This window comes from Baudoinia panamericana, assembly GCF_000338955.1.
Source record: "Baudoinia panamericana UAMH 10762 unplaced genomic scaffold BAUCOscaffold_11, whole genome shotgun sequence".
Taxonomy (NCBI): Eukaryota; Fungi; Ascomycota; class Dothideomycetes; order Mycosphaerellales; family Teratosphaeriaceae; genus Baudoinia; species Baudoinia panamericana.
In genome coordinates this window covers 753,584-773,904 of record NW_006911267.1, presented here as the reverse complement: position 1 = coordinate 773,904, position 20,321 = coordinate 753,584, and the positions used below count along the sequence as shown (strand labels likewise).

At 54.7% G+C, this 20,321-nt stretch overlaps 10 protein-coding genes across 10 annotated transcripts; 6 read left to right on the top strand and 4 right to left on the bottom strand.

Moving 5' to 3' along the window:
• Positions 1-806: 806 nt before the first annotated feature.
• BAUCODRAFT_75681 (uncharacterized protein) lies at positions 807-1,337 on the bottom strand (the record flags this gene model as incomplete). The annotated part of the gene is made up of 2 exons (XM_007681165.1): positions 807-1,208; positions 1,269-1,337. The coding sequence occupies 2 exons, from the start codon at positions 1,335-1,337 to the stop codon at positions 807-809; spliced, it is 471 nt and encodes a 156-aa protein (XP_007679355.1).
• A 258-nt stretch (positions 1,338-1,595) lies between these two features.
• BAUCODRAFT_76175 (uncharacterized protein) lies at positions 1,596-2,680 on the top strand (the record flags this gene model as incomplete). Its single annotated transcript, XM_007681194.1, has 2 exons — positions 1,596-1,760; positions 1,820-2,680. 2 exons carry the CDS (start codon positions 1,596-1,598, stop codon positions 2,678-2,680), a joined length of 1,026 nt encoding a protein of 341 aa, XP_007679384.1.
• An 83-nt stretch (positions 2,681-2,763) lies between these two features.
• Positions 2,764-4,326, bottom strand: BAUCODRAFT_243984 (uncharacterized protein). Its single transcript, XM_007681434.1, has one exon. It carries the CDS (start codon positions 4,149-4,151, stop codon positions 2,847-2,849), a length of 1,305 nt encoding a protein of 434 aa, XP_007679624.1. The 5' UTR covers positions 4,152-4,326; the 3' UTR covers positions 2,764-2,846.
• A 145-nt stretch (positions 4,327-4,471) lies between these two features.
• On the bottom strand, positions 4,472-6,276 carry BAUCODRAFT_37183 (uncharacterized protein). Its single transcript, XM_007681067.1, has one exon. It carries the CDS (start codon positions 6,140-6,142, stop codon positions 4,601-4,603), a length of 1,542 nt encoding a protein of 513 aa, XP_007679257.1. The 5' UTR covers positions 6,143-6,276; the 3' UTR covers positions 4,472-4,600.
• Positions 6,277-7,953: 1,677 nt separating this feature from the next.
• On the top strand, positions 7,954-10,534 carry BAUCODRAFT_37182 (uncharacterized protein). Its single transcript, XM_007681066.1, has 3 exons — positions 7,954-8,322; positions 8,388-9,891; positions 9,949-10,534. The coding sequence occupies exons 1-3, from the start codon at positions 8,301-8,303 to the stop codon at positions 10,385-10,387; spliced, it is 1,965 nt and encodes a 654-aa protein (XP_007679256.1). The 5' UTR covers positions 7,954-8,300; the 3' UTR covers positions 10,388-10,534.
• A 106-nt stretch (positions 10,535-10,640) lies between these two features.
• BAUCODRAFT_243721 (uncharacterized protein) lies at positions 10,641-11,736 on the bottom strand. The gene has a single exon (XM_007681433.1). The coding sequence runs from the start codon at positions 11,650-11,652 to the stop codon at positions 10,813-10,815; it is 840 nt and encodes a 279-aa protein (XP_007679623.1). The 5' UTR covers positions 11,653-11,736; the 3' UTR covers positions 10,641-10,812.
• Positions 11,737-12,290: 554 nt separating this feature from the next.
• On the top strand, positions 12,291-13,188 carry BAUCODRAFT_57931 (uncharacterized protein; the record flags this gene model as incomplete). Its single annotated transcript, XM_007681147.1, has 2 exons — positions 12,291-12,409; positions 12,465-13,188. Coding segments are annotated over 2 exons (843 nt in total), but the record flags the coding sequence as incomplete, so codon positions are not given.
• Positions 13,189-13,432: 244 nt separating this feature from the next.
• Positions 13,433-15,589, top strand: BAUCODRAFT_243737 (uncharacterized protein). The gene is made up of 3 exons (XM_007681432.1): positions 13,433-13,625; positions 13,687-14,734; positions 14,789-15,589. The coding sequence occupies exons 2-3, from the start codon at positions 13,701-13,703 to the stop codon at positions 15,414-15,416; spliced, it is 1,662 nt and encodes a 553-aa protein (XP_007679622.1). The 5' UTR covers positions 13,433-13,625; positions 13,687-13,700; the 3' UTR covers positions 15,417-15,589.
• A 1,710-nt stretch (positions 15,590-17,299) lies between these two features.
• BAUCODRAFT_243344 (uncharacterized protein) lies at positions 17,300-19,237 on the top strand. The gene is made up of 3 exons (XM_007681431.1): positions 17,300-18,618; positions 18,670-18,859; positions 18,918-19,237. Exons 1-3 carry the CDS (start codon positions 17,400-17,402, stop codon positions 19,021-19,023), a joined length of 1,515 nt encoding a protein of 504 aa, XP_007679621.1. The 5' UTR covers positions 17,300-17,399; the 3' UTR covers positions 19,024-19,237.
• Positions 19,238-20,312, top strand: BAUCODRAFT_243345 (uncharacterized protein). Its single transcript, XM_007681430.1, has 2 exons — positions 19,238-19,655; positions 19,707-20,312. The coding sequence occupies exons 1-2, from the start codon at positions 19,452-19,454 to the stop codon at positions 20,037-20,039; spliced, it is 537 nt and encodes a 178-aa protein (XP_007679620.1). The 5' UTR covers positions 19,238-19,451; the 3' UTR covers positions 20,040-20,312.
• Positions 20,313-20,321: the final 9 nt, after the last annotated feature.

Here is a 20,321-nt window from a genome sequence, read left to right as displayed (position 1 = left end):
GCCGCCCAAAGACGGGCCGGGTAAAGACTACAATCCGGACGCTCTCATTTCGTTGACTGCGCCGAAGCCGCTGGTTAAGTGGTTCAATGGACGTCATTTCGTGGGTGGCAGGTTCGTAGGAAAGGAAATTGCGGAGAAGTATGGATTTGACGTGCCGCCGTATCCTGGCTGCGATCAAATTGTCGAGGTTGGCAGTCATGGTGAGAAGCTCTGAGAGCTTCGCTCTTTTTCGTCTCCACCATCTTTCAAACGCGGCAGAGACCCTCCCATTTCGGTTCAATGCCAACAGCACTGCGATCGGAGAGTCCTCCTGGGGAGGACATAGGACTGGATGACTCGACAAGGCCGTCGTTGGCCGACGTGACATTCGCCCACGCTGCAGCAGGCTAGAACGTGCTGAAGCTGCGGGATGGGCGGCAGGAACACTCTTATCCATCCTGAAACTGCATTCACCAATACTTCCCCGGCGCAGGTCCCTTCTTGTCCTGCGCTCGCCGTAATTGCCTGCTCGTCAGCGCGTGGAGCGGCAGAGATCACGGTGGAGATCTAGATGGAGGTCATTGGTGGAAGGACTGCAACCATCCGCAGGCCGACACGCGCTGTACACCGAAACGCCAACCGTGTGTCGCGCTGCTGAAAGCATGCAGCCCCTCTTATACGGCGCTCGAAGCATTTGGAGTCTCTCCGAATACGCCACGCATACAAGCGAATAGTGCAAGCTGGAATCAAAGAGATTTGAGTACTCAATGGAGAACATTGCAGGCTTTGTCCAATGCATGCCAGTCGGCGCAGCATATGCGAAAAGGTCATCTTACATAGTCACTGTACTGCGCCAACATCCACAATGGCGTCAGTGTAGCAACAAACAATGGTCCAGCTAACCCTCTACCCCATCGAGCGGTGCCGAAAATGAGCCATTCACTAGTGAAGTGCGCGAAGGCCAGCCCGTACGTCCAAAGCGCTAGCTGATACACTACTGGGTCGTGGATGTTGTAAGCTGCATACAGTCTGACGATGCTAGAAAGTGCCGTCCATGTGCCGAAGGTCCGCGCAGATAGCTCGGTCACTGGCGAGGTATGTTGCTTGGAGGCGGTGCCCGGCGGTGCCACGCTCGGTGTAGATCTGCTCGCAGGTCCGGCATACACCTCACGAGTGCCTGCCAACGAAACGTAACTCTGGACAGTGTTGCCAATTGAGACTATTGAGAGCTGAAGGCTAGAGTCAGCACCAGGCACCACATCTCAGTAGGCAAAAGCAGATAAGCATACGAAGAGCAGCCATTTTGGCAGTAGCCCGTCCGGTACGTACGAGCCGACAGTATGCAGGGTGGAGGACATCGTGGTACTGTCTGCTTGTTGTGGAGTCTTCTTACTTGCACCATGAGTGTATCCGTTAGAGCATTGAGTTCAGACGGAGCTGACTGACTTGTTCGATGGAAGTTGTCGGAGATTTTATCGTAACGGCCCGTTCCTACTGCGCCAACTCCACCAAGAACCTCGAACGAGTTCAGATCAGTCCTTTCTTGTCCACGCTTTCCCGTTAAACAGTTCTGTGAGCGGCCGGAAGCAATTGTAAGCATGGCAACATCGCAAGGTATGGCTGAGCAGGCCGATCAAGCGATTCACGCTTTCACAGAGACGGATTATTGGGCTTCGCCCACCACACAAGTCTTCGCTTTCATTGGATTGCTATATGTCTCGATCAAGCTGCTCTCCTTCTGGAGACTGATCGCTTCGTTGTTCGTGTTGCCAGGGGTACCGGTGAGAATACGAGAACTTTTGAGGATGGCAAGATCCCGATATGCTGATTTACTCAACAGCTCTCCACCTTCGGGAAGAAGGGGACGTGGGCAGTAGTAACCGGCGCATCCGACGGCATCGGCAAGGAATATGCGCTGCAGCTCGCCCAAAAGGGTTTCAACATTTTTCTCGTGTCACGCACACAGTCTAAGCTCGAAGCATTGGCATCGGAGATCCAGCAGTCATGCCGCGTGGAAACGAAGACTCTAGCCATGGACTTCGCCGCCAATAACGACTCAGACTACGACAAGCTCAGAAGCACCATCGACAGCTTGGATGTGGCGATCCTTGTCAACAACGTGGGCCTTTCGCACAGCATACCTGTACCGTTCGCCGAAACACCGGAGCAGGAGATGCGTGACATCGTCACCATCAACTGCACCGGTACGCTTCGTGTCACGCAGCTTGTAGCGCCAGGCATGGTCAAACATCACCGGGGTCTCATTCTGACGATGGCATCCTTTGGCGGCATCCTGCCCACTCCGCTACTGGCTACCTACTCTGGCAGCAAGGCCTTCCTGCAACAATGGTCGTCCGCTCTAGCCTCTGAGCTTGCACCACATGGTGTGAAAGTGCAGATCGTGCAATCATACCTCGTCACGTCCGCCATGTCCAAGATCAGACGATCGTCCGCCCTAGTACCAACGCCTAAGCAGTTCGTGCGAGCGGCTTTGAGTAAGATTGGAAGGGATGGTGGAGCCCAAGGGACTAGTGCTACCAGTACGCCGTACTGGGCCCATGCGTTGATGCACTGGGCTATCGTCAACCTGACGCCTGGTCCAATGAATCGCAGAGTGATTGATGTTAACCGGAGCATGCATGAAGACATCAGGAAGCGAGCTTTGCGGAAAGCGGAGAGGGACTCAAGGAAAGCACAGTAAGTGCACAGTTAGGCTTTCATGCTGCGTTCAAGCGGGTATTCAAGGCAACTGCATGTGCAAGTGGGTATCAAAGCGCGCTGTTCGCGCAAGTAAGTACCGCTCAACGGTGCCCAGATAAACCACGGCATCATAAGATAGTTCTGCGAAAGTGAGAACGAGAGCAGCATCACCAGTCTTCATCCACAAAGCCTTCGTCTGTCGACTCGCCACCTCCGTCCTCGACACTGATTTTCGTACCAAGCGCCGCCTGTCCCTGCCGTATAAGATCCGTGAGCTTTTTAGACATGATTGTCATGGCAGCGTCAGCCTGCCGATCTTGCTTCGCACGACGCTTAACGAAGCGTTCGACGTCTGGGCTAACATAAGCCATACTGATGTTTTCGTCAGCGTTGCTGTGGCCACTAGTCGGCCGTGAGTTGGACCGCGCGGGAACGAGTGACGCTCGCCTCTCCGGACTGGTTGCGGCTGAAGATGCCATTGGGCTGCCTGTTGAGTAGGCCGCTTGGGAAGACTGCCGCCTTGGTAGAGGAGCTAGGCTTCTTCTGCTCGATGCTCGGGAGGCCGCCGGACGTGCTGATAGTTCACTTCGAGGGATACTGTTGCTGGATACTTTGCGCCTCGGGCTACCTTCAACATCAGGCGTGCCTACCACGACCCAGCTGTCCTTGTCGGTTTGTCTTCGCTTGTTCGGTGGTCGTGATGCTGTTGGTGGCGGTGAATGTGGGTTATCCTGCTCGAAGTCGCCTAGGAACTCGTCTTCCTCCCACGAGCCTGGCAGTGGCGTCCAACAGCCTGGTCGATTGGTAAGGCCACGTCGAAGGGCACGCTGTTTGAGATCGAAGCCATTCCCTCCGCCAGCGTAGAAGCCGCGAATCACATCCGAGCCGAAATGGAAGACTTTGCCGACCAGATTGAAGGCCAGGCCTGTCCAGCTAGTCGTAGCAATACCATTCGGTAAGGACAGCATCAACCGACCAACTCCGTTCCGCTCACGTGCTAATGGTCCGGATAGTTGTGCGCTTGCAGCACGGCCGCAGCCTCCACTATCCGCCCGGTCCCGCCACCTCCGTCCTTCGCCAGTACTTAGCTGTAGACCCTCGATCTCTGCCGCAGCCTGCAAACTTGGTGTATCAAAGCCTCCCGCCAGCGCATACCGCTCGTTTATTGAGGCCTGATTCTGGCCGTACGTGCTCGCTGCGGCGTTGGCATAGCTTCCGTCGCTCAGTGTTCGGCACTTCACCCAGCTCAGAGTCTGTTGCCAAGTCGGCCTACTATCTGCAATGTGGGTTGTGTCCGGGCGTTGTCTCTTCCGTGAGCGTGACGAGAAATAATCTGGAGCCGTAGCGTAAGACGGCGTCGCAATGCTCGATATGGGCGATGTCGGCGGTTGAAAGAGGTGTGCGTTCCTGCCTATCGTAGTCGCAGGGTTGAACATGTCCGGCGAAGCGAAAGTCATCATGCCATCGGTCATGCGGTTCGATAGGCCGAAAGGTCGAGTGAACAGAGTACAGGAACTCGCTGAACGTGAATTCTCCAATATCTGAAGGGCTCTATGATCCAAGACGGCGTTGAGCGAGTGTCCACCAATGTACCCAATCACTGCATTACTGGGTTTATTGTTCACGGGGGAGAGGTGCAGCCGAGAGGACTGCGCAAGGCAACCAGCGGCATAACAGCTTCAGCACGGGCCAACGCTTTGTTGATCTGTTGTCACGCCACATCCGTCACATTGACTCTAGGTCATCAAGAAATCTATAATGATCGCAAGCATACACTATACACGAGGAACACTGTGGGGTGTCTTGCTGTCCAACAAAACTCATACATGGCGAATTAGAGCACTAGGTGAGAGACTACGGCCAACACTAGTACCGTACCGCACAACTCAACATAACGTAATCATGCTCCTTGCTCTCGTTCTCACGGCTTCGCAGCATTACCCAGCCATCCGCTGTCAACGAGGAACTCAAAATATCTACCACCCTTGGTGGTATCAATCTTAGAAAGCTCCCTGACCTGCTTCTTCTTAAGCTTGCCTTCGGCATGGGATCCCTGGTGAATGATGGTTATTAATATGGTGTAAAAAGCCTTCGGATGCAGGCGCAGCTTGCTGCATAGATCCCGGATAGCAGGATCTGTAAGCTGGAGTGACGCGGCGTTCTCCTCGTCGAACTTCGCAGGTGTCAAGCCTGGTATCGCTTGTAGTGGTGCTCTTTTAGGTGAAGCTTCGGAGGCGGGCGGTGTTTGAAGGCCATTAGCCTGAGTAGGTGGCGTAAGGCGGATGGGCAAGTCTTTCGTGGTATACTCCGTGACGGCGGGTGCAATCTCTGGCGGTGGTGCTGGTTTGCCGATGCGGCTGAGACCGTTCGTCATTCGATCAAATTGGCCGCCTAGGTTCTGAGTGTTGCGCGTTTGACGTGAAGCCTTCTCGCCTTCATACTTCTCGCCCGCGTTTAGAGTGCAGACCTTCATACGTCGCCATTCTTGCAGCTGCGCGATGGCTTGGCGAAGGTTCTGCTCCTTCTCCAGGTCTTCCGCAAGCTGGACAAAGTCCGGATGCGACATTATTCGCGCGAACGGCTTGAGCTTGTGGTACTGCTCTCTTTGCTCTTTCGTGCGCTTCTTGTCTATTGCCATATTTGTGCGGTAGTCAAGCAACTTGTGATTGAAGATGACGCGCTTGCGATCTGTGCGCATGGTTAACCGGTCATTGTAGATGTTCATGACGACCATCTTGAGCTGTGTCTCCGGCTCAAACTCCCCCGTCTGCGGGTTGATGCCCTCATCGGCTGAGAACTCCATATGCTGCACTGCCTCTTCAGCCTCATTGAAGTATTCATTCTCGAACTCCAAGCGTCCAGGCATGAATCCGGCCACTTCATGGTTGCTGGGCACAGAGGATATCGGCTTTGCTGGAGTAGGCACAGTCGCTGACGAGGTTGCAATAGCATCCTTACGCTCTTCTATCCGCCGCTTCTTACGCGCTTGAAACTCCTCTCGCGGTACCGCATCGCAAAGCGAGTTGTCATTCGGGCTCGCCCTCTCCGGCAGTGGGAACTTTGAGGAGTCGATGTACGTCTGTATGTAGTGTTCCTTGACTTCATCTTTCTCTCTATAGCCTCCAATGTGGTCCGCAATATCCGCCCAGCTCCCCAGTCCGTATGACTCCGCGCCTTCTAGCAGAAGCAACTCCTCATCCGCGCCCCACCCTTCGTCGAAGATAGGAACACTGTGTGGCTCTACGACCGTGAATGGATGTGTCTGTGGATCATGTCGTAGATTATGCGCGCCTTGTGAGAAGCAAGGCACGCAGAGGTCGTAGTCCGGGCACACCTTGGAAGCGCATCGTATCCGTACGGTAGACGTAATATCGTTACTACAGACATTGCAGATGTACTTGACGCCTCCACTGGAGCTGTCAGAAGCACGTGGCGCGCCTTTGGCCTTAGTAATGAGTCCCATTAGATGTGTCTCCCGGCGATGTATTGACCGGTGTCGTAGGGAATGTGGCGCATGGAGTGTTCATGCAGGTCACCCGCGGGGAAGGCACGCTTTCCGCAAATCCAGCCTTGGCAGCGCTTTGGCCGCTGCTGACCATCCACTCCGGCCAGGGAATAACTATCTCATCACACAAGCATTCCTGGTGAAAGGCTAGCCGTGAAGATTATAGAGCTGCTATGCACGCTGATGGTCTTGCGACGTAATGTAGTACCGGACTTCAACACTAAGCGATTCTTGCCCGTAGTAGTCGGAGAACACAGCCCCTCATATGAGAGTGCTTCCTTTCGCGTTGATTTACCGTATATTTCTTAGCTGACGCACGAGAAGATGCGAAATAGGCGTGATACAATGCGGTGATTAGAAGTGCCCTACTACGTGTATCGAATGATTAGCTGGGAGCCATACCGAGCTTTTCAGCGGATTGTCATAAGGGCTTGGCACCAGTTCAGGCAACGACTGACGCAGAAGTGAAGGCTTTATCCGACAGACATTCGCTTCGCCAGACGGGTGGTCTGTGAGAAGGTCTACGCGAGACAAGATTGAAAGGGTAGAGGATAAGCTGGACGCCACACTAAGGTGAATTGCTCACTATTCAAGCCACTCGCGGCGTGTATCAGCTTGTGCAGGCGCTACATTCAGTACGACCTCTGCGAATTGTAGCTGTGGTACTAGGTTTGCAATAGTCGTGCAGGCATGGCTGCTCGAGTTGAGGAGCATCAGTGTAGGTATCCTCATAAGACGAACCAAAGTGCTTCGGAAGCTCATTTACCCATCACTCTCCGCGTCCTCAAACTATATGCATGCCAGAGATATTTGACCTTGATCAAACAAGTCTCTGTCCCGGTCACACCACTAAGAGCAATTATATAACCCGCTGGTCCATCTACTGCCAGCTACCGGATCATGCCTCGCTATCTTCCCGATCACCTCTTTTCAGCTTGCACTACGCGACTGTCCCTCCGGATGATCCGGCACAGTCTATCGTGCTGGGGCTAGGGTCAATGGCAATCTGACTGACCCATCTAATAGCGAAGAACGATACCATGCAGCTGACGGATACGGAGCCTTCGTCTCGTACCTGGTCCGCAGTCGCTGGCCTACTCCTGCTTTCCGTTGTAGCGTGGCTTAGATGCATCGTTCCCGGCACGAGCGGTATCTCCTTACCGGGAATTCATTGATCTTGGCTGCTCCCCTGACACTGGTTCGTTCTTTGAGCTATTAGATCTGACAGAAACTCGGCTGTTGGACGATTTTACACGGGCTCGAACACGGCTGCGGCTTCACTGGACAGGATCGCTATTAGCGTGGTCCGACGAGTATGAGGTGTGCGGGACCAGTGCAGGACGGGCGCCGGGTTGCCAAACCGAGCTGATAAAATCCATGTTACTCTACGGGTGGCTTTGAGCGAAATGATTGTTGTGCTTCGGGTCTGTCGGGCATCCCAAAGTATGGGAACATGTTGGGCTATTGGAGTGCTCTCGAATTGAGAATGTGCTCTGCGAGAGTGTTCGGAACTGGACAGTTCGAGCGATCAAGAGGGCGATGCTCCGCTGTTGGCACTGAGCAACGGAGATAGCTCAATACTGGTAGGAGCATACACAGTGCCACCGTTGGTGTCGGTCTCAAACGCATAGCAGTATCCCACGGTCATAGCCTGGTTTTGAGCATACCTTACTGCCCATGGCTATCCCATGAGGTACGCCACGTATCGGAAATAGATGGACGTGTTGATTTTACCTTCAGACCCTGGCGTCACACCCGCCTCGGTGTTACGAGAGCATTGTGGGGCAGGTTTGGGCGCAGCACAGCCTCTACTCAAAACATTCCCGTGCATACGTCTCTCACAAAGCGAGAATCTGTTTGCGCATCCATTGGGACAAGTAGACCTTCACTGTAAACGACGACATCCAAGACGCTGGACGTCGAGCGAGACTGACGAGCGAAAGACATCGTGCAGCTTACCAAGCAGCCACAGAAGCACAACATTGTTTCAGCGAGCAACATCAAGGGCGCCGTCGAAAGTTTCACTGGGGACCTACTTCGGAACAGACCGCCCGGCGCCATCGACACGCTGCTCGATAATTCAAGGCATCTTGCACGTTGAGTCACAGCCGGCAACATGTCGTGGAAGCTTACAAAGAGTACGTCAAGGAAGCGAAATAGCGTTCGCTATCCAACGGCTACGGGAATGGCTGACTCGGTGTAGAGCTGAAAGAGACCCATCTCGCACCTCTTGCCAACACCTTCTCCCGATCATCCTCCCAATCTACCATCACATCCGATGCTGCCGCAAAGCCATCGTCGGCCGGCTCGACACCCGGCACGCAGACACCCACCAGCCAGACATCCACTGCACCGAGTAGCAATGGCTCGGACGCACAGGGCATTGCTGCTTCCGAACAGATGATCTCACCACCTGTAGCGCCAGCCAGACCTGGCATTCTCATCTTGACGCTTCACGAAGGACGAGGCTTCAGCCTTCCGCCTGGCGCGGAAGCAGCATTTCAACGACCTGGGCACGGTGGCAGTATGAGCACCGGCAGCTTTGGCGGAAGCTACATGGGCAACAGCGCACGACCAGGCTCAGCACAGATGCCGCAAGGCAGCTACAGGCCGGGATCAGCGACGGGAGGCGGCATCAACGCTGTCCCCTCAAGCCACGGAAGATACAGCAGCAAATATCTGCCGTACGCGCTTGTCGACTTCGACAAGCAGCAAGTCTTCGTCAACGCCGTTTCTGGGTCACCTGAAAACCCAGTGTGGGCCGGCGAAAGCACACAGTACAAATTCGACGTCAGTCGGTCAACTGAACTGAACGTTTCTCTATACATCCGCAACCCGAGCGCACCGCCCAACACCGGGCGACAGCACGACATTTTCATCGGCACTTGCAGGATAACGCCGACCTTCAGCGAAGATGCGCAATCAGGCGCTGCACAATCACAGCCGTCTGCGGACGGCAAAAGTGCTAAGAAGGACAAAACCATGCCTCCTCCACCAGCGAACAACGGCGCCAGCTCCGGAGTACGATGGCAAGATATACAGTACGGCACAGGTGCAGTACGAATAGGCGTCAAGTTCGTGGAGAACCGACAACGTTCACTCAAAATTGAGGACTTCGAGCTGCTGAAGGTGGTCGGTAAAGGCAGTTTCGGCAAGGTGATGCAAGTAAAGAAGAAGGACACCCAGCGCATCTACGCCCTGAAGACGCTCCGGAAACAGCACATTATCTCGAGATCTGAAGTTGCACACACTCTGGCCGAGCGGTCCGTGTTGGCGCAGATCAACAACCCTTTCATCGTCCCGCTCAAGTTCTCCTTCCAGTCGCCGGAGAAGCTGTATCTGGTCCTGGCATTCGTGAATGGCGGCGAGCTGTTCCACCACTTGCAGAAGGAGCAGCGCTTCGACATTAACAGATCGCGATTCTACGCTGCGGAGCTCCTGTGCGCGCTAGAGTGTCTACATGGCTTCGGCGTCATTTATCGCGATCTCAAGCCCGAGAATATTTTGGTAGATTACGTGGGCCATATTGCACTCTGCGACTTCGGTCTGTGCAAGCTAGACATGAAGGATGAAGATAAGACCAACACGTTCTGTGGGACGCCGGAGTATCTTGCGCCAGAGCTCCTGCACGGACAGGGATATACTAAGGCGGTGGATTGGTGGACGCTGGGCGTGTTACTCTACGAGATGTTGACAGGGTTGCCACCGTAAGTTCAGGGAGTGTAGATTTCATCCTGTAACATCCTCTAACAACCTGAGAACAGCTTCTACGATGAGAACACGAACGAAATGTACCGCAAGATTCTCGCCGAGCCTTTACACTTCCCAGGACCCGAGATCGTCCCACCAGCCGCGCGCGACCTTCTTACGCGCCTCCTAGACCGGGATGCCAGCCGCCGTCTCGGCTCGAACGGCGCTGCGGAGATCAAAGCGCATCCATTCTTCCATAGCATCGACTGGCGCAAGCTGCTAGACCGAAAGTACGAGCCTAGCTTCAAACCCAACGTGATGGACGAGCTGGACACGGCGAACTTCGACAAAGAGTTCACGAGCGAGGCGCCGACGGATAGTTATGTGGAGGGACCGATGTTGAGCCAAACGATGCAGCAGCAGTTTGCTGGGTGGAGTTATAACCGGCCCGTTGAGGGCTTGGGCGATGCGGGTGGGAGTATCGTGCAAGGGAATGCTTTTGACCAGCGGTGAGATGCGCCGCTCGGGACCGCGCGGGAGTGGAAGCAAGAGCTTTCCGCACAGTAGATGAGCAGCATTACGCCGTAGCCACATTCGGTATTGATAATGTTGTGAAGAGAGAAATCAAGCCAGAGTATCCTGGTGATATGACTAGCACAGCCTTGAAAGTCTTCCGGGAGCCGGGTCTCATACCGTAACATGCACCAAACAGATCTTACCGATCATTGACTGGTAAAACTTTCAACGGCTGCCGCTTCCAGACGCTGTTCATGCCTACCACTTGCGCATCTGACATCGACAGATGACCCATGAGCAGGAGCTTGACACTGCAAAAATGAACTGATGCTTCACATGGAACTGACAAGGATCGCTGAAATATGGTTCAATGATCACCCTCGACGTCTCATTCCATCCGAGCAGAGTTGCGCAACTGGATCTCACTTACTTTCAACCCACTTCAACACCTTCTCCACGAACTCAGCCGGCCTCTCTTCCGCGATCCAATGCCCAGCCCCTGTCACCATCTCAAAGCCGACCTCCTCGTAATACGGCTCCGCCATCGTCATGGCTGTCTTCTCGTCGCTGAAGCTCTGCGCGCCCCACAGATTCAGGCATCTGACCTTACACTTCCCCTTCTCCTTCACCCACTTGTTGTTCATCTCGCCGTCCGCCTCAAACGCACGGTACGTGTTCATCCCGCCACGCATTGACCCGGGCATTGCATAAGCTGTAGCATAGACGTCCAGATCGTGCGTGCTAATTGCGCTAGGGTTCTGGCCGTGCCGATCGTAGAAATGCTTGAGGTAGATCCGCTCCTTACCTTGGACCAGCAGTTCTGGGAGATCTGGCACGCAGTGAAAGGTGAAGTGGAAGAATGGCATGGTGCTTTTGACCTCGTGGTAAGGTTGCGACCCGGGCAGCGGACATTCGCCCCAGCAGACGCTGGCGGTTGAGTCGGGGAAGAGGACGGCATACGCGTGGGCTACCATGCCTCCGATATCGTGGCCAACAACATGGATCGGATCTTTGATGCTCAGGTGGTCCGTTACAAGACGGTAGAGGTCCCGGGCCATGATGTCTTTGGTGTAGCCGGTCCATGGTTTGCTGCTCTCACCCGCGCCACGGTAGTCCGGCACTACGACGTGGTAGCCAGCGTCCGATATGGGAGTGATGACACGACGGAACTGATAGGACGTCTGAGGAAAGCCGTGGATGAGCAGGATGGTCCCCTTAGACTTGGCTGGGTCGGATGGCGGGCAGGAGATGTAATGTATCATTACGCCCGGTTCTGGCGAAGGCGACTCTAGCGGGAGGTCGTCGACTTGGACCTGTGTTCGTTAGTCTGCACAGGAGTTGCGTTTGCCACCAACCTACCCGATGATGAACCCATCTTGAGTCGTCGATCTTGTTCGCTCCTGCAAGACCACCGGACAATGCCATCTTTTGGTGTGAACCGGTTTCAGAGTGGGAGAAAGAGATTGGGGGAGTGGTTGGTCGGTCACTGGAGCTTATATCTACCTCGTGTATACAATGCGAGAAGGAGCGTCATGTCAAGCGTCACTTTGAGCGTCATCTTGAGCGTCATCTGGCGAGCTTCATCGCAGGAATGATCCCAAGAGGCGCCTAGTCCATACTACGATCGACTGCCAATTTGTAGCTGATTTCTCAGCGTCGTATCATCGAGATGCACTCGCCGTCGTACTGTGGGCGGTGTTATGGTGAGAGGGAGGGCCAGTGGTCGACGAAGCCTGAAGCTCACCAAGAACGCTTTCCCGCGGAGTTTTGGGGACAGGCGCAAGCGACCAAGCGACCCCCTTCTGATGCATGACCCTCACATATACCATAGCATTCATTGCCCACTTACTGTTGTACATAGCCCAAGATGCTACAAGATCTGTCCCTCCTTCTTCGCTTGCTCTGCGCGTTCTACTTCACGCTCGCAACCGCACAAGGTGCGCAACAAGAGCCCCTGGCTCAACAACCCGGCTACAAAGTTGGCCAGACTATACCCGTGAGCTGCCTTAACCGGACATCGTACGCAATCGAGGCCCCCAATCTATCCCTGGGGGTATGCTAACGCTCTGCGAAGTGAGACCGGCGAACATATAACCGACGACCATGGCCAACTGTCCTACATACCCTTTCCCACATGCAATGAGACGGGTCGGCCCCTCGAACTCCTCTTCGGCGTGGAGAAGGAGATCAACTGCACCATCGACTTCATCGACGACCCTTTCTTCCATCTACTCGAGTTCTACGTCCACAACGACGCGCCGTTGACCTGCCGCATACCCACCAAGCCGCTGCCTCCCGCCGCACTCAAGGATGAGTTCGAAGCCGGCACAAAGGACTCCACAGAAGGACAAGGAGCGCTCTCAGAGGTCTACACGCCCATGATCGTGGCCTTGACTGGGACGCTGCAGCTCAGCCACCTGCACGTGAGCACGAGCTTGAATGTGCTGGTGCATGCGGTACCGAAGCGAATTTCGCAAGGTACGATTGCGGCGGCGACAGCGTACAGCATCTCGAGGGAGCCGCCCACAAGAATAGTTATCGGTGACAGTCTGCCGCTACGCTTCAGTGTGCGGTGGTACCCAAATACAAGCCTGCCGTCCGGCTGGACCGGAGTGGGAGGGCACCTGACCTTCAGCACACTGGTATATTGTTTAATCTCGGCGGGAGCGTCAGCGGCGATTTGTCTGGCGTACTTCCGAGGTGTGGAGCTGCCAAGGCGGTTGAAGAGTCACGGGAAGGATCGTCTAGGTGGTGGAGGTGTGGAGAGGGGAGGTGGATTGGGGGGCTATGGCATCCCGAATGGTTACGGCTATGGAATTGGGAAACGGGATTGAGTTGTTGACAAGTGAGGGGATAGCAGCTGTGGGATTAGCGTGGCGTCTGGTGTGAATCAAGTAAGTCTAGGAGTTACCATGCCTCCGCTGACATGCCCATGGCAATCCTTCGAGCCTTCTGACGACCTGATGCCGCATCTGTACACGCCTGTCCGAGGTGGAATAATGATCGTCCCATCATGGGTGGCGAGTGTGGACGTGCTATCATGCTGTAGCGCTGCTGAGCAGCTGATATGCAGATTATGTCATTAGAGACGCAGAATGACCCCGCGTGGGGCAATGTGTTTGCTGGAAAGTCTCGAAGACTTCCCCCAACGCATTACTTTAGCCGCTACATTGAGCAAGCAACTTTCTTCCGCCAAGCTCCGTACAACACCATTCCTCCCACTGTAACACCCATTGTAAGCTCCTCCCAGCGCCATAACACGAGGCGGTAACATACTCACTCGAGACGCGCTGCAGCAAACACCGCCAACATGCCAGGCTTCGCACAAGCCAACGAGCTTCCAGCATGGAAGTCACTAATGGAACACCACGATAAACTCGGTCGCGGCATGGTCCTCAAGTCTGAGTTCGAGAAGGACCCGAAGCGCTTCCAGAAGTTCTCCCGCACCTTCAAGAACGAGGCCGACGGAAGCGAGATCCTCTTCGACTTCAGCAAGAACTTCCTCACCGACGAGACGCTCCCCTTGCTCGTGAAGCTGGCGCAGGATGCCAAGCTCGAGGACCTCAGGGAAGACATGTTCAAGGGCGAGAAGATCAACTTCACCGAGAAGCGTGCGGTCTACCACATGGCGTTGCGAAATGTCAAGAATGAGCCCATGCAGGTGGATGGCAAGAGTGTCGTCGAAGACGTCAACAGCGTCTTGGAGCACATGAAGGAGTTCTCCGAGCAGGTCCGAAGCGGTGAGTGGAAAGGCTACTCGGGCAAGGCTATCAACACCATCGTCAACATTGGCATCGGTGGCTCAGATCTTGGTCCCGTGATGGTTAGCGAGGCGCTTAAGCCGTACGGCAAGGATGGTATGACCTTACACTTCGTGTCCAATATCGACGGCACGCACATCGCCGAGGCGTTGAAGCACAGCGATCCCGAGACCACCCTCTTCTTGATAGCCAGCAAGACGTTCACCACAGCAGAGACGACGACCAATGCCAACACGGCCAAGAAGTGGTTCCTAAAGTCTGCGAAGGAGGACTCACATATCGCTAAGCACTTCGTTGCGCTGTCTACCAACACCAAGGAGGTCGAGAAGTTCGGTATTGACTCGAAGAATATGTTCGGCTTCCAGGATTGGGTCGGCGGCCGGTACTCCGTCTGGTCCGCCATTGGGCTATCTGTCTGCTTGTACATTGGCTACGACAACTTCCACGAGTTCCTTGCTGGTGGCAATGCAATGGACCACCACTTCCGCACCGCACCCCTCGAGGAGAACATTCCGGTCATTGGTGGCCTGCTAAGCGTGTGGTACTCCGACTTCTTCGGCGCACAAACACACCTCGTCGCTCCGTAGGCTGCCACCTCCGCTTACTCTACATTGAAGAAATACTGACAATGCCTTAGCTTCGATCAATACATGCACCGCTTCCCCGCCTACCTGCAACAGCTCTCCATGGAGTCGAACGGCAAAGCTATCACTCGTAGCGGCGACTACGTGAAGTACACGACCGGCCCCATCCTCTTTGGCGAGCCGGCCACCAACGCCCAACACTCCTTCTTCCAACTCCTGCACCAAGGCACTAAGCTCATCCCCACCGACTTCATCATGGCAGCGGAGTCACACAACCCTGTTGAGAACAACCTCCACCAAAAGATGCTTGCGTCCAACTTCTTCGCCCAGGCAGAGGCGTTAATGATTGGCAAGACTCCTGACCAAGTCAAGGCAGAAGGTGCGAGCGATGAGCTGGTGCCGCACAAGGTCTTCCTTGGCAACCGACCGACGACCAGCATTCTGGCGCAAAAGATCACGCCAGGCACATTAGGTGCGCTGATTGCGTACTACGAGCACCTCACATTTACCGAAGGCGCAGTGTGGAACATTAACAGCTTCGACCAGTGGGGCGTAGAGCTAGGAAAGGCACTGGCAAAGGGCATTCAGAAGGAGCTCGATGAGTCGGGTGAGACGGACAAGCATGATAGCAGTACCGCTGGCCTGATTAATGCTTTCAAGAAGAAGGCGGGCATGGCGTGAAGCGCACAGAGCACCAATGGTGAGCTGGCGAAGTTATAATACTGAAGAGTAGCAAGACACATGGGAGTTGTACCTAACGGCCGGCCGTGGCATAGCAACAGCCATTGGCTGTTACGAGACATGAAAGAAAGCGTAGCTTTACTCCCTCCAGGAAGTGACGGAGTATCTGTTTAGCTGATCAACATCTTGCGCTCAATGCAGATCAATTGAATATCATGTACTCCAACATGATCGACCATAGCCACGAGATCAGTAGATTCGACCACAGTTTTGAAGATTCAGATATTACTACACGGCCATGTCAAATGTTCCGTAGGACTTCTCGTCTGCTGGTTCCTTGGAGGCATGATCACTGTTTTGGCTGTACGAACAGAACCGCCAGGATGTCACACAGACTTTCGGCTGCATAATGAACCACCACACCTCGCGTGGCGTGGCATCATACTCGTTGCACCCGAAGAACAGAGCTCACAGATCGCTTCGAAAGCCGTTGATATGTCAATAAAGGCCACCGCCATCGCCACACGCAAGATGATCACCCCCTGCCGATCTTGCATCTCGGCTGGCCATGCGTAGTCGACGACAAGAGCCGACACCTAAAACAGCAGCGTTGCCGTGCAACAGCACTAAAGCCGCGTCCAAGCCCGGCTGAAGCCATTCAGCAGGCGCGGTTCCTAATTGCTGTTATCTTTCGAAGTGGCGTTCGGCTGCTCGAGTCCTTGGGCGCGAACGTCGTGAATATACACCTCATACTTCACCAACAGGCCCGCACTTCCAGGGCCCAGGGTGGAAAGGTTAGAGACGAGGCGGCGGACAGCCAAGAGTTACGGTCTTAGATACTCGCAACCATGCTTGCTGTGGAACTAATACGTAGTAAGTAGACTGCCATTGTGAGAGTGCCAGAACTCCTGGAACGTTGGAGGGGGACTGTTCGTGACTGGTAGGAGTCTGGATCGAGGAGCAGGAGAGTAGTGGACGAGAGTGCCTTGATATACCATCGAGGATGGGGTGGTTTAGAAACATTCCATCAGGTCAGAGCTGCTGAAAAGTGACATCGAGCCGCATGGGAGGGTTCAGCACTGTATAACAATCTCCAGGTCATCTACTGGTGCAATGGTTCCTACGCAAGACTCGACCAGTCAAAGGATTCGAGATGAGCGAGCCATCTCGATCTCATGTTGGCGTATAGGACGTTGGGCACGTAGCAGGCGAGCTATCCAGTATCTACTTCATATCGCCTTCGGCCACTACAAGGGATCTGTTAACCTGGAGTAGTGATACGAGCAATGGTCCTTCCGTCAAGGCCATGTTCTATGTAATTTCGGACTGATGTCAGTGGTGCATGCCACAACGTACAGGTTGCACGCCTGAGCGCGCTGAAGTGTGCCGCAACAATGACGGTTAGATCTCCCCATGGATTACAGCGGAACTGTTTCTGGCGAACATGAAGTCGTTGCTCCGCCCCACTCGACGCCCAATAGCACGTGGAGGCGGAGAAGCGAGCCTGCATAAACTTCCGCCAGAAAGCTCGTCGTATTACGCTGTGCTTGAAACGGCATAGCTTATATCTATTCGTCGGCGTGGCTCGCAGACAGTGGCTTGATCACCTGACGAGTCTTGCGGACTTAACAAGCGAAGCTTCCTTGGCCAGCGAATGGTTAGCTTTGAGGAGCTGGCGCCGCATGCCAAGCTGGCTGCGATAGGCTTGGTACGGTCTGCGCCCATACCCCCCCCAGACCGGTGTGGGCTTAGGACCGCACCTTTAGGGGATGGGCAAGCCTAGTCTGTGAAAGCCTTGTGGAGGCTTGCAGTGGCCTGAGAATGGTAGGGTGCGACCTCAGGCTGAGCCTCTCGGACAGCGGCTCTTAACATGCCCTCGGTCTAGTAATATCATGACCCTCCGTCCGCACCTCTGTCGACGGATAGGAAACGTACAGACATAGTCGAACTCACCACGAAGCATTACACCGGAACGCACTTGGCATGTCGTACGCAGCGCTTGCAACGCAGGTCGGCTACCAGAGTCCAAGTGGGGACAGAGAGTACAAGCAGACGAAGCACATTAGGCGCGTCGAGCCGTCTGATTTCCCCTATGAACGCGGCCTGAAGACGAAATATGTCTGCATCGCAGGCCTGGTTCTCTGCTGGACCGCCGGCATCGCTATTACCGGCTTCGGTTCTTGGGTGATTTACTTCGTCCATACCGGTCAGGCCGCCGACACATACTGGTACCTCCCGCACATGGCTGCCGAAAGCGTGCCTCTAGCGACGAACCTGCTGGTGACCCTACTGGTCGAGGCGACAGGCTACATTCACACCACCTCCCTACGATGGGCATTGCAGCGTGAAGGACGGCTGAACTTCAACTCGAATCTTCGCCTGTGCACCTTCTCGAAGACGTCCGGACCGAACAAATGGTACTCTAACATGATCATCCTTGGGTCCGTCACCATGGCTTACGCCTCATCTTCGCTCACTTTCTGGCACTCGAACCAGTCCACCAGCATTACCAGCATGTTCAACATGGGTGTTGATAATGTCTCTATCGGTGGCATCCCCATACTCCTTCTTGGTTTCTGCTTCCTCACACTTGCAGCCATGAGCACGTGGGCTCTAAAAGCGACGGATATACCCTGCTGGAGCTCAAGCCCACTGGATACGACACTTGCAGCGCAGCACGCGGGTAACGTCGTCAGACAAGCAGGACGCTCGATGAGAAGCGTGCACGACATCCACGAGCCATCCATACCGGCATACCCTCAAGACCGCCAAGGGAGCGCTTGGAGGGCGCATTGGGAGGTCAGGCTCACCGTCGTGCTGCTGTGGACACTGGTGATCCTTTGCTTCGCTTGGGCCGGCATTGTTAGTCACCTCATCCGGTTCTACCTACCCGGCAGCGATGGCTTCGGCAGCTGGAGCATTGTCCCAAGCGACAACACCGCTCAATTGTATTGGGAGCCGTCCAAGTACAATCAAACCATCAACTCTCTGCTCATCATTTTCCTGTTCGCCATCTTGCAGGGACCGCTGACCTTCGGCCTCCACTGTGCCGAGCTACAAGTCAATCTATCAAGAGATGAGGCATTCTGGCGGAAGGCAACAAACATTAATGGCTGCCAGCTTGAACAGTATGATTCGGTCAAGGCCGCTTTCACTTCTTGGCAGTCTCTCACCTTATCCGCCTTCAAGACCATTCTGCATTGTAAGCATATAGTTCTCAAGAATGCAATACGTAGGCACTGACTCTAGATAGGGCTGTTCGGTCTTTCGGTTGCGGTGCTCAACGGCAGGGTTTATTTCGGCGCAGCTCAGATTGTGTATCTCGGACTTCTTGCGGCGGTCGCTGCCTCCTTTGTAACATATATCACCGGTCGCAGACCTCGGGGGCCCCAACCTGCAGCGTACGGGCACCTGCAAACGCTCACCAACCTCATCGATGAGTGGTAAGTCCGGCCACGTCCCGCCCCCACTCATGTCAGAAGCTAATAAGCACTACACCAGGTCTCCTACAATGTACTGGGGTCATAAGTCGGATGGCTTCCCAGCACCGCATGCGGGAACTGCGCACTACGCTCTGCCGGCGCCCAAGAATATGCCGTATCTCTGATCTGGTCATTGCTCGTGTCGGGCTCACTAGCTTCTTCGTTGCGGCGCTTTTCTGGGCATGTACGCGAGTCATATAGAGGCAGCTACATTGTTACCGCTCGGTACGGTCCTTCTTCTTACTGCATGGTCTTGCATCATTAAGCGACGACAACAGCTTGATGTCGCTCGAGCAGCCATCTTGATACGCCAATCAGATGGCCTTTAGCAACACGAACCCGAGCTCTACACCACTTAGCCTGATTGGCACGTGGAGTTCACTGGCACCCATCCCTCTGCAACGAGCCAATCCTCAAGCTCAGATCGACTGCCAAGCATTGCGTAACAAAGCTCATGCCGTTCATATTTGCTGAGTGATGGCTTATTGGGTAACGTATAACAACCCAGCTGTGCCATCTATGTCGAGGTCATACCAGTCCGACTTTCCAAGCAATGTCTCGCACGATTGCAGTGATTGGAGCAACCGGCCAACAAGGCGGTGCCGTAGCGCGAGCGTGTCTCGAGGCTGATGGCTGGCACGTTCGTGGCTTGACACGCAACGTGAACGGCAAAAGTGCTCAGGCTCTTGCGGCTGAAGGAGCAGAGATGGTGGAGGCAGACGTTGATGACCATGGCTCCTTGATCAAAGCGTTCCAGGTACGTTATGCTCGATGTATTCTGCAGCGCCCAGACTGACAGCTGTGGCAGGGTGCCTATGCTGTGTTCTCGGTGACCAACTTCTGGGAGCATCTAGCGTTGGGTGCGGATGCTGCTGGCGAGAAGGAGGCCACACAAGCCTTCAACATCGCGCTTGCGGCGTCCAAGATTCCTACATTGCAGCACTATGTTTTTAGTACCTTGCCTAGCGCCACGGAACTCACCAAGGGCCAACGTCCTGTCCCGCACATGGACCACAAGGCGAGAGTCGACGATCGTATCCGCAACGAGCTACCTGAGCTTGCTCGTAAGACCACGTTCGTCTGGTTGGGATGGTATGCTGCCAACATGGCGTTCTTCCCGCTCATTCGACCATTTGTGTAAGTGCAGCGATGTCCAGACCCCCTGGCGAACGTTGGAGACATTTCTGACCCTTCCACCTACGACAGGCTTCCGCAGTCAGCAAAACACGTGTGGATGCAACCGTCTAAGGCAGACGCCCTCCTGCCGATCAATGGTGGCGTTGTCAATGTTGGGCTCTACGTGCGCGCTGCGCTTGAGCATTCAGACATCGCTCGAGGCAAGTACGTCTACGTGCGGACGGATCGCATGAACTTCACGGACGTTCTCAAGGTGTGGTCGGAGGTCTCCGGCAAGGAAGCAGAA

What these genes read in the sequence shown, in the direction of transcription:
- BAUCODRAFT_243984 (XM_007681434.1), bottom strand. Translation starts at nt 4,151, where the DNA reads ATGACCGATGGCATGATGACTTTCGCTTCGCCGGACATGTTCAACCCT.
- BAUCODRAFT_37183 (XM_007681067.1), bottom strand. Translation starts at nt 6,142, where the DNA reads ATGGGACTCATTACTAAGGCCAAAGGCGCGCCACGTGCTTCTGACAGC.
- BAUCODRAFT_37182 (XM_007681066.1), top strand. Translation starts at nt 8,301, where the DNA reads ATGTCGTGGAAGCTTACAAAGA. An exon ending in GTCGTGGAAGCTTACAAAGA is followed by an intron (nt 8,323 to 8,387) that starts GTACGTCAAGGA and finishes GACTCGGTGTAG; the next exon opens with AGCTGAAAGAGACCCATCTC. An exon ending in ATGTTGACAGGGTTGCCACC is followed by an intron (nt 9,892 to 9,948) that starts GTAAGTTCAGGG and finishes ACCTGAGAACAG; the next exon opens with CTTCTACGATGAGAACACGA.
- BAUCODRAFT_243721 (XM_007681433.1), bottom strand. Translation starts at nt 11,652, where the DNA reads ATGATACATTACATCTCCTGCCCGCCATCCGACCCAGCCAAGTCTAAG.
- BAUCODRAFT_243737 (XM_007681432.1), top strand. Translation starts at nt 13,701, where the DNA reads ATGCCAGGCTTCGCACAAGCCAACGAGCTTCCAGCATGGAAGTCACTA. An exon ending in CAAACACACCTCGTCGCTCC is followed by an intron (nt 14,735 to 14,788) that starts GTAGGCTGCCAC and finishes ACAATGCCTTAG; the next exon opens with CTTCGATCAATACATGCACC.
- BAUCODRAFT_243344 (XM_007681431.1), top strand. Translation starts at nt 17,400, where the DNA reads ATGTCGTACGCAGCGCTTGCAACGCAGGTCGGCTACCAGAGTCCAAGT. An exon ending in CTTCAAGACCATTCTGCATT is followed by an intron (nt 18,619 to 18,669) that starts GTAAGCATATAG and finishes GACTCTAGATAG; the next exon opens with GGCTGTTCGGTCTTTCGGTT. An exon ending in ACCAACCTCATCGATGAGTG is followed by an intron (nt 18,860 to 18,917) that starts GTAAGTCCGGCC and finishes GCACTACACCAG; the next exon opens with GTCTCCTACAATGTACTGGG.
- BAUCODRAFT_243345 (XM_007681430.1), top strand. Translation starts at nt 19,452, where the DNA reads ATGTCTCGCACGATTGCAGTGATTGGAGCAACCGGCCAACAAGGCGGT. An exon ending in CCTTGATCAAAGCGTTCCAG is followed by an intron (nt 19,656 to 19,706) that starts GTACGTTATGCT and finishes CAGCTGTGGCAG; the next exon opens with GGTGCCTATGCTGTGTTCTC.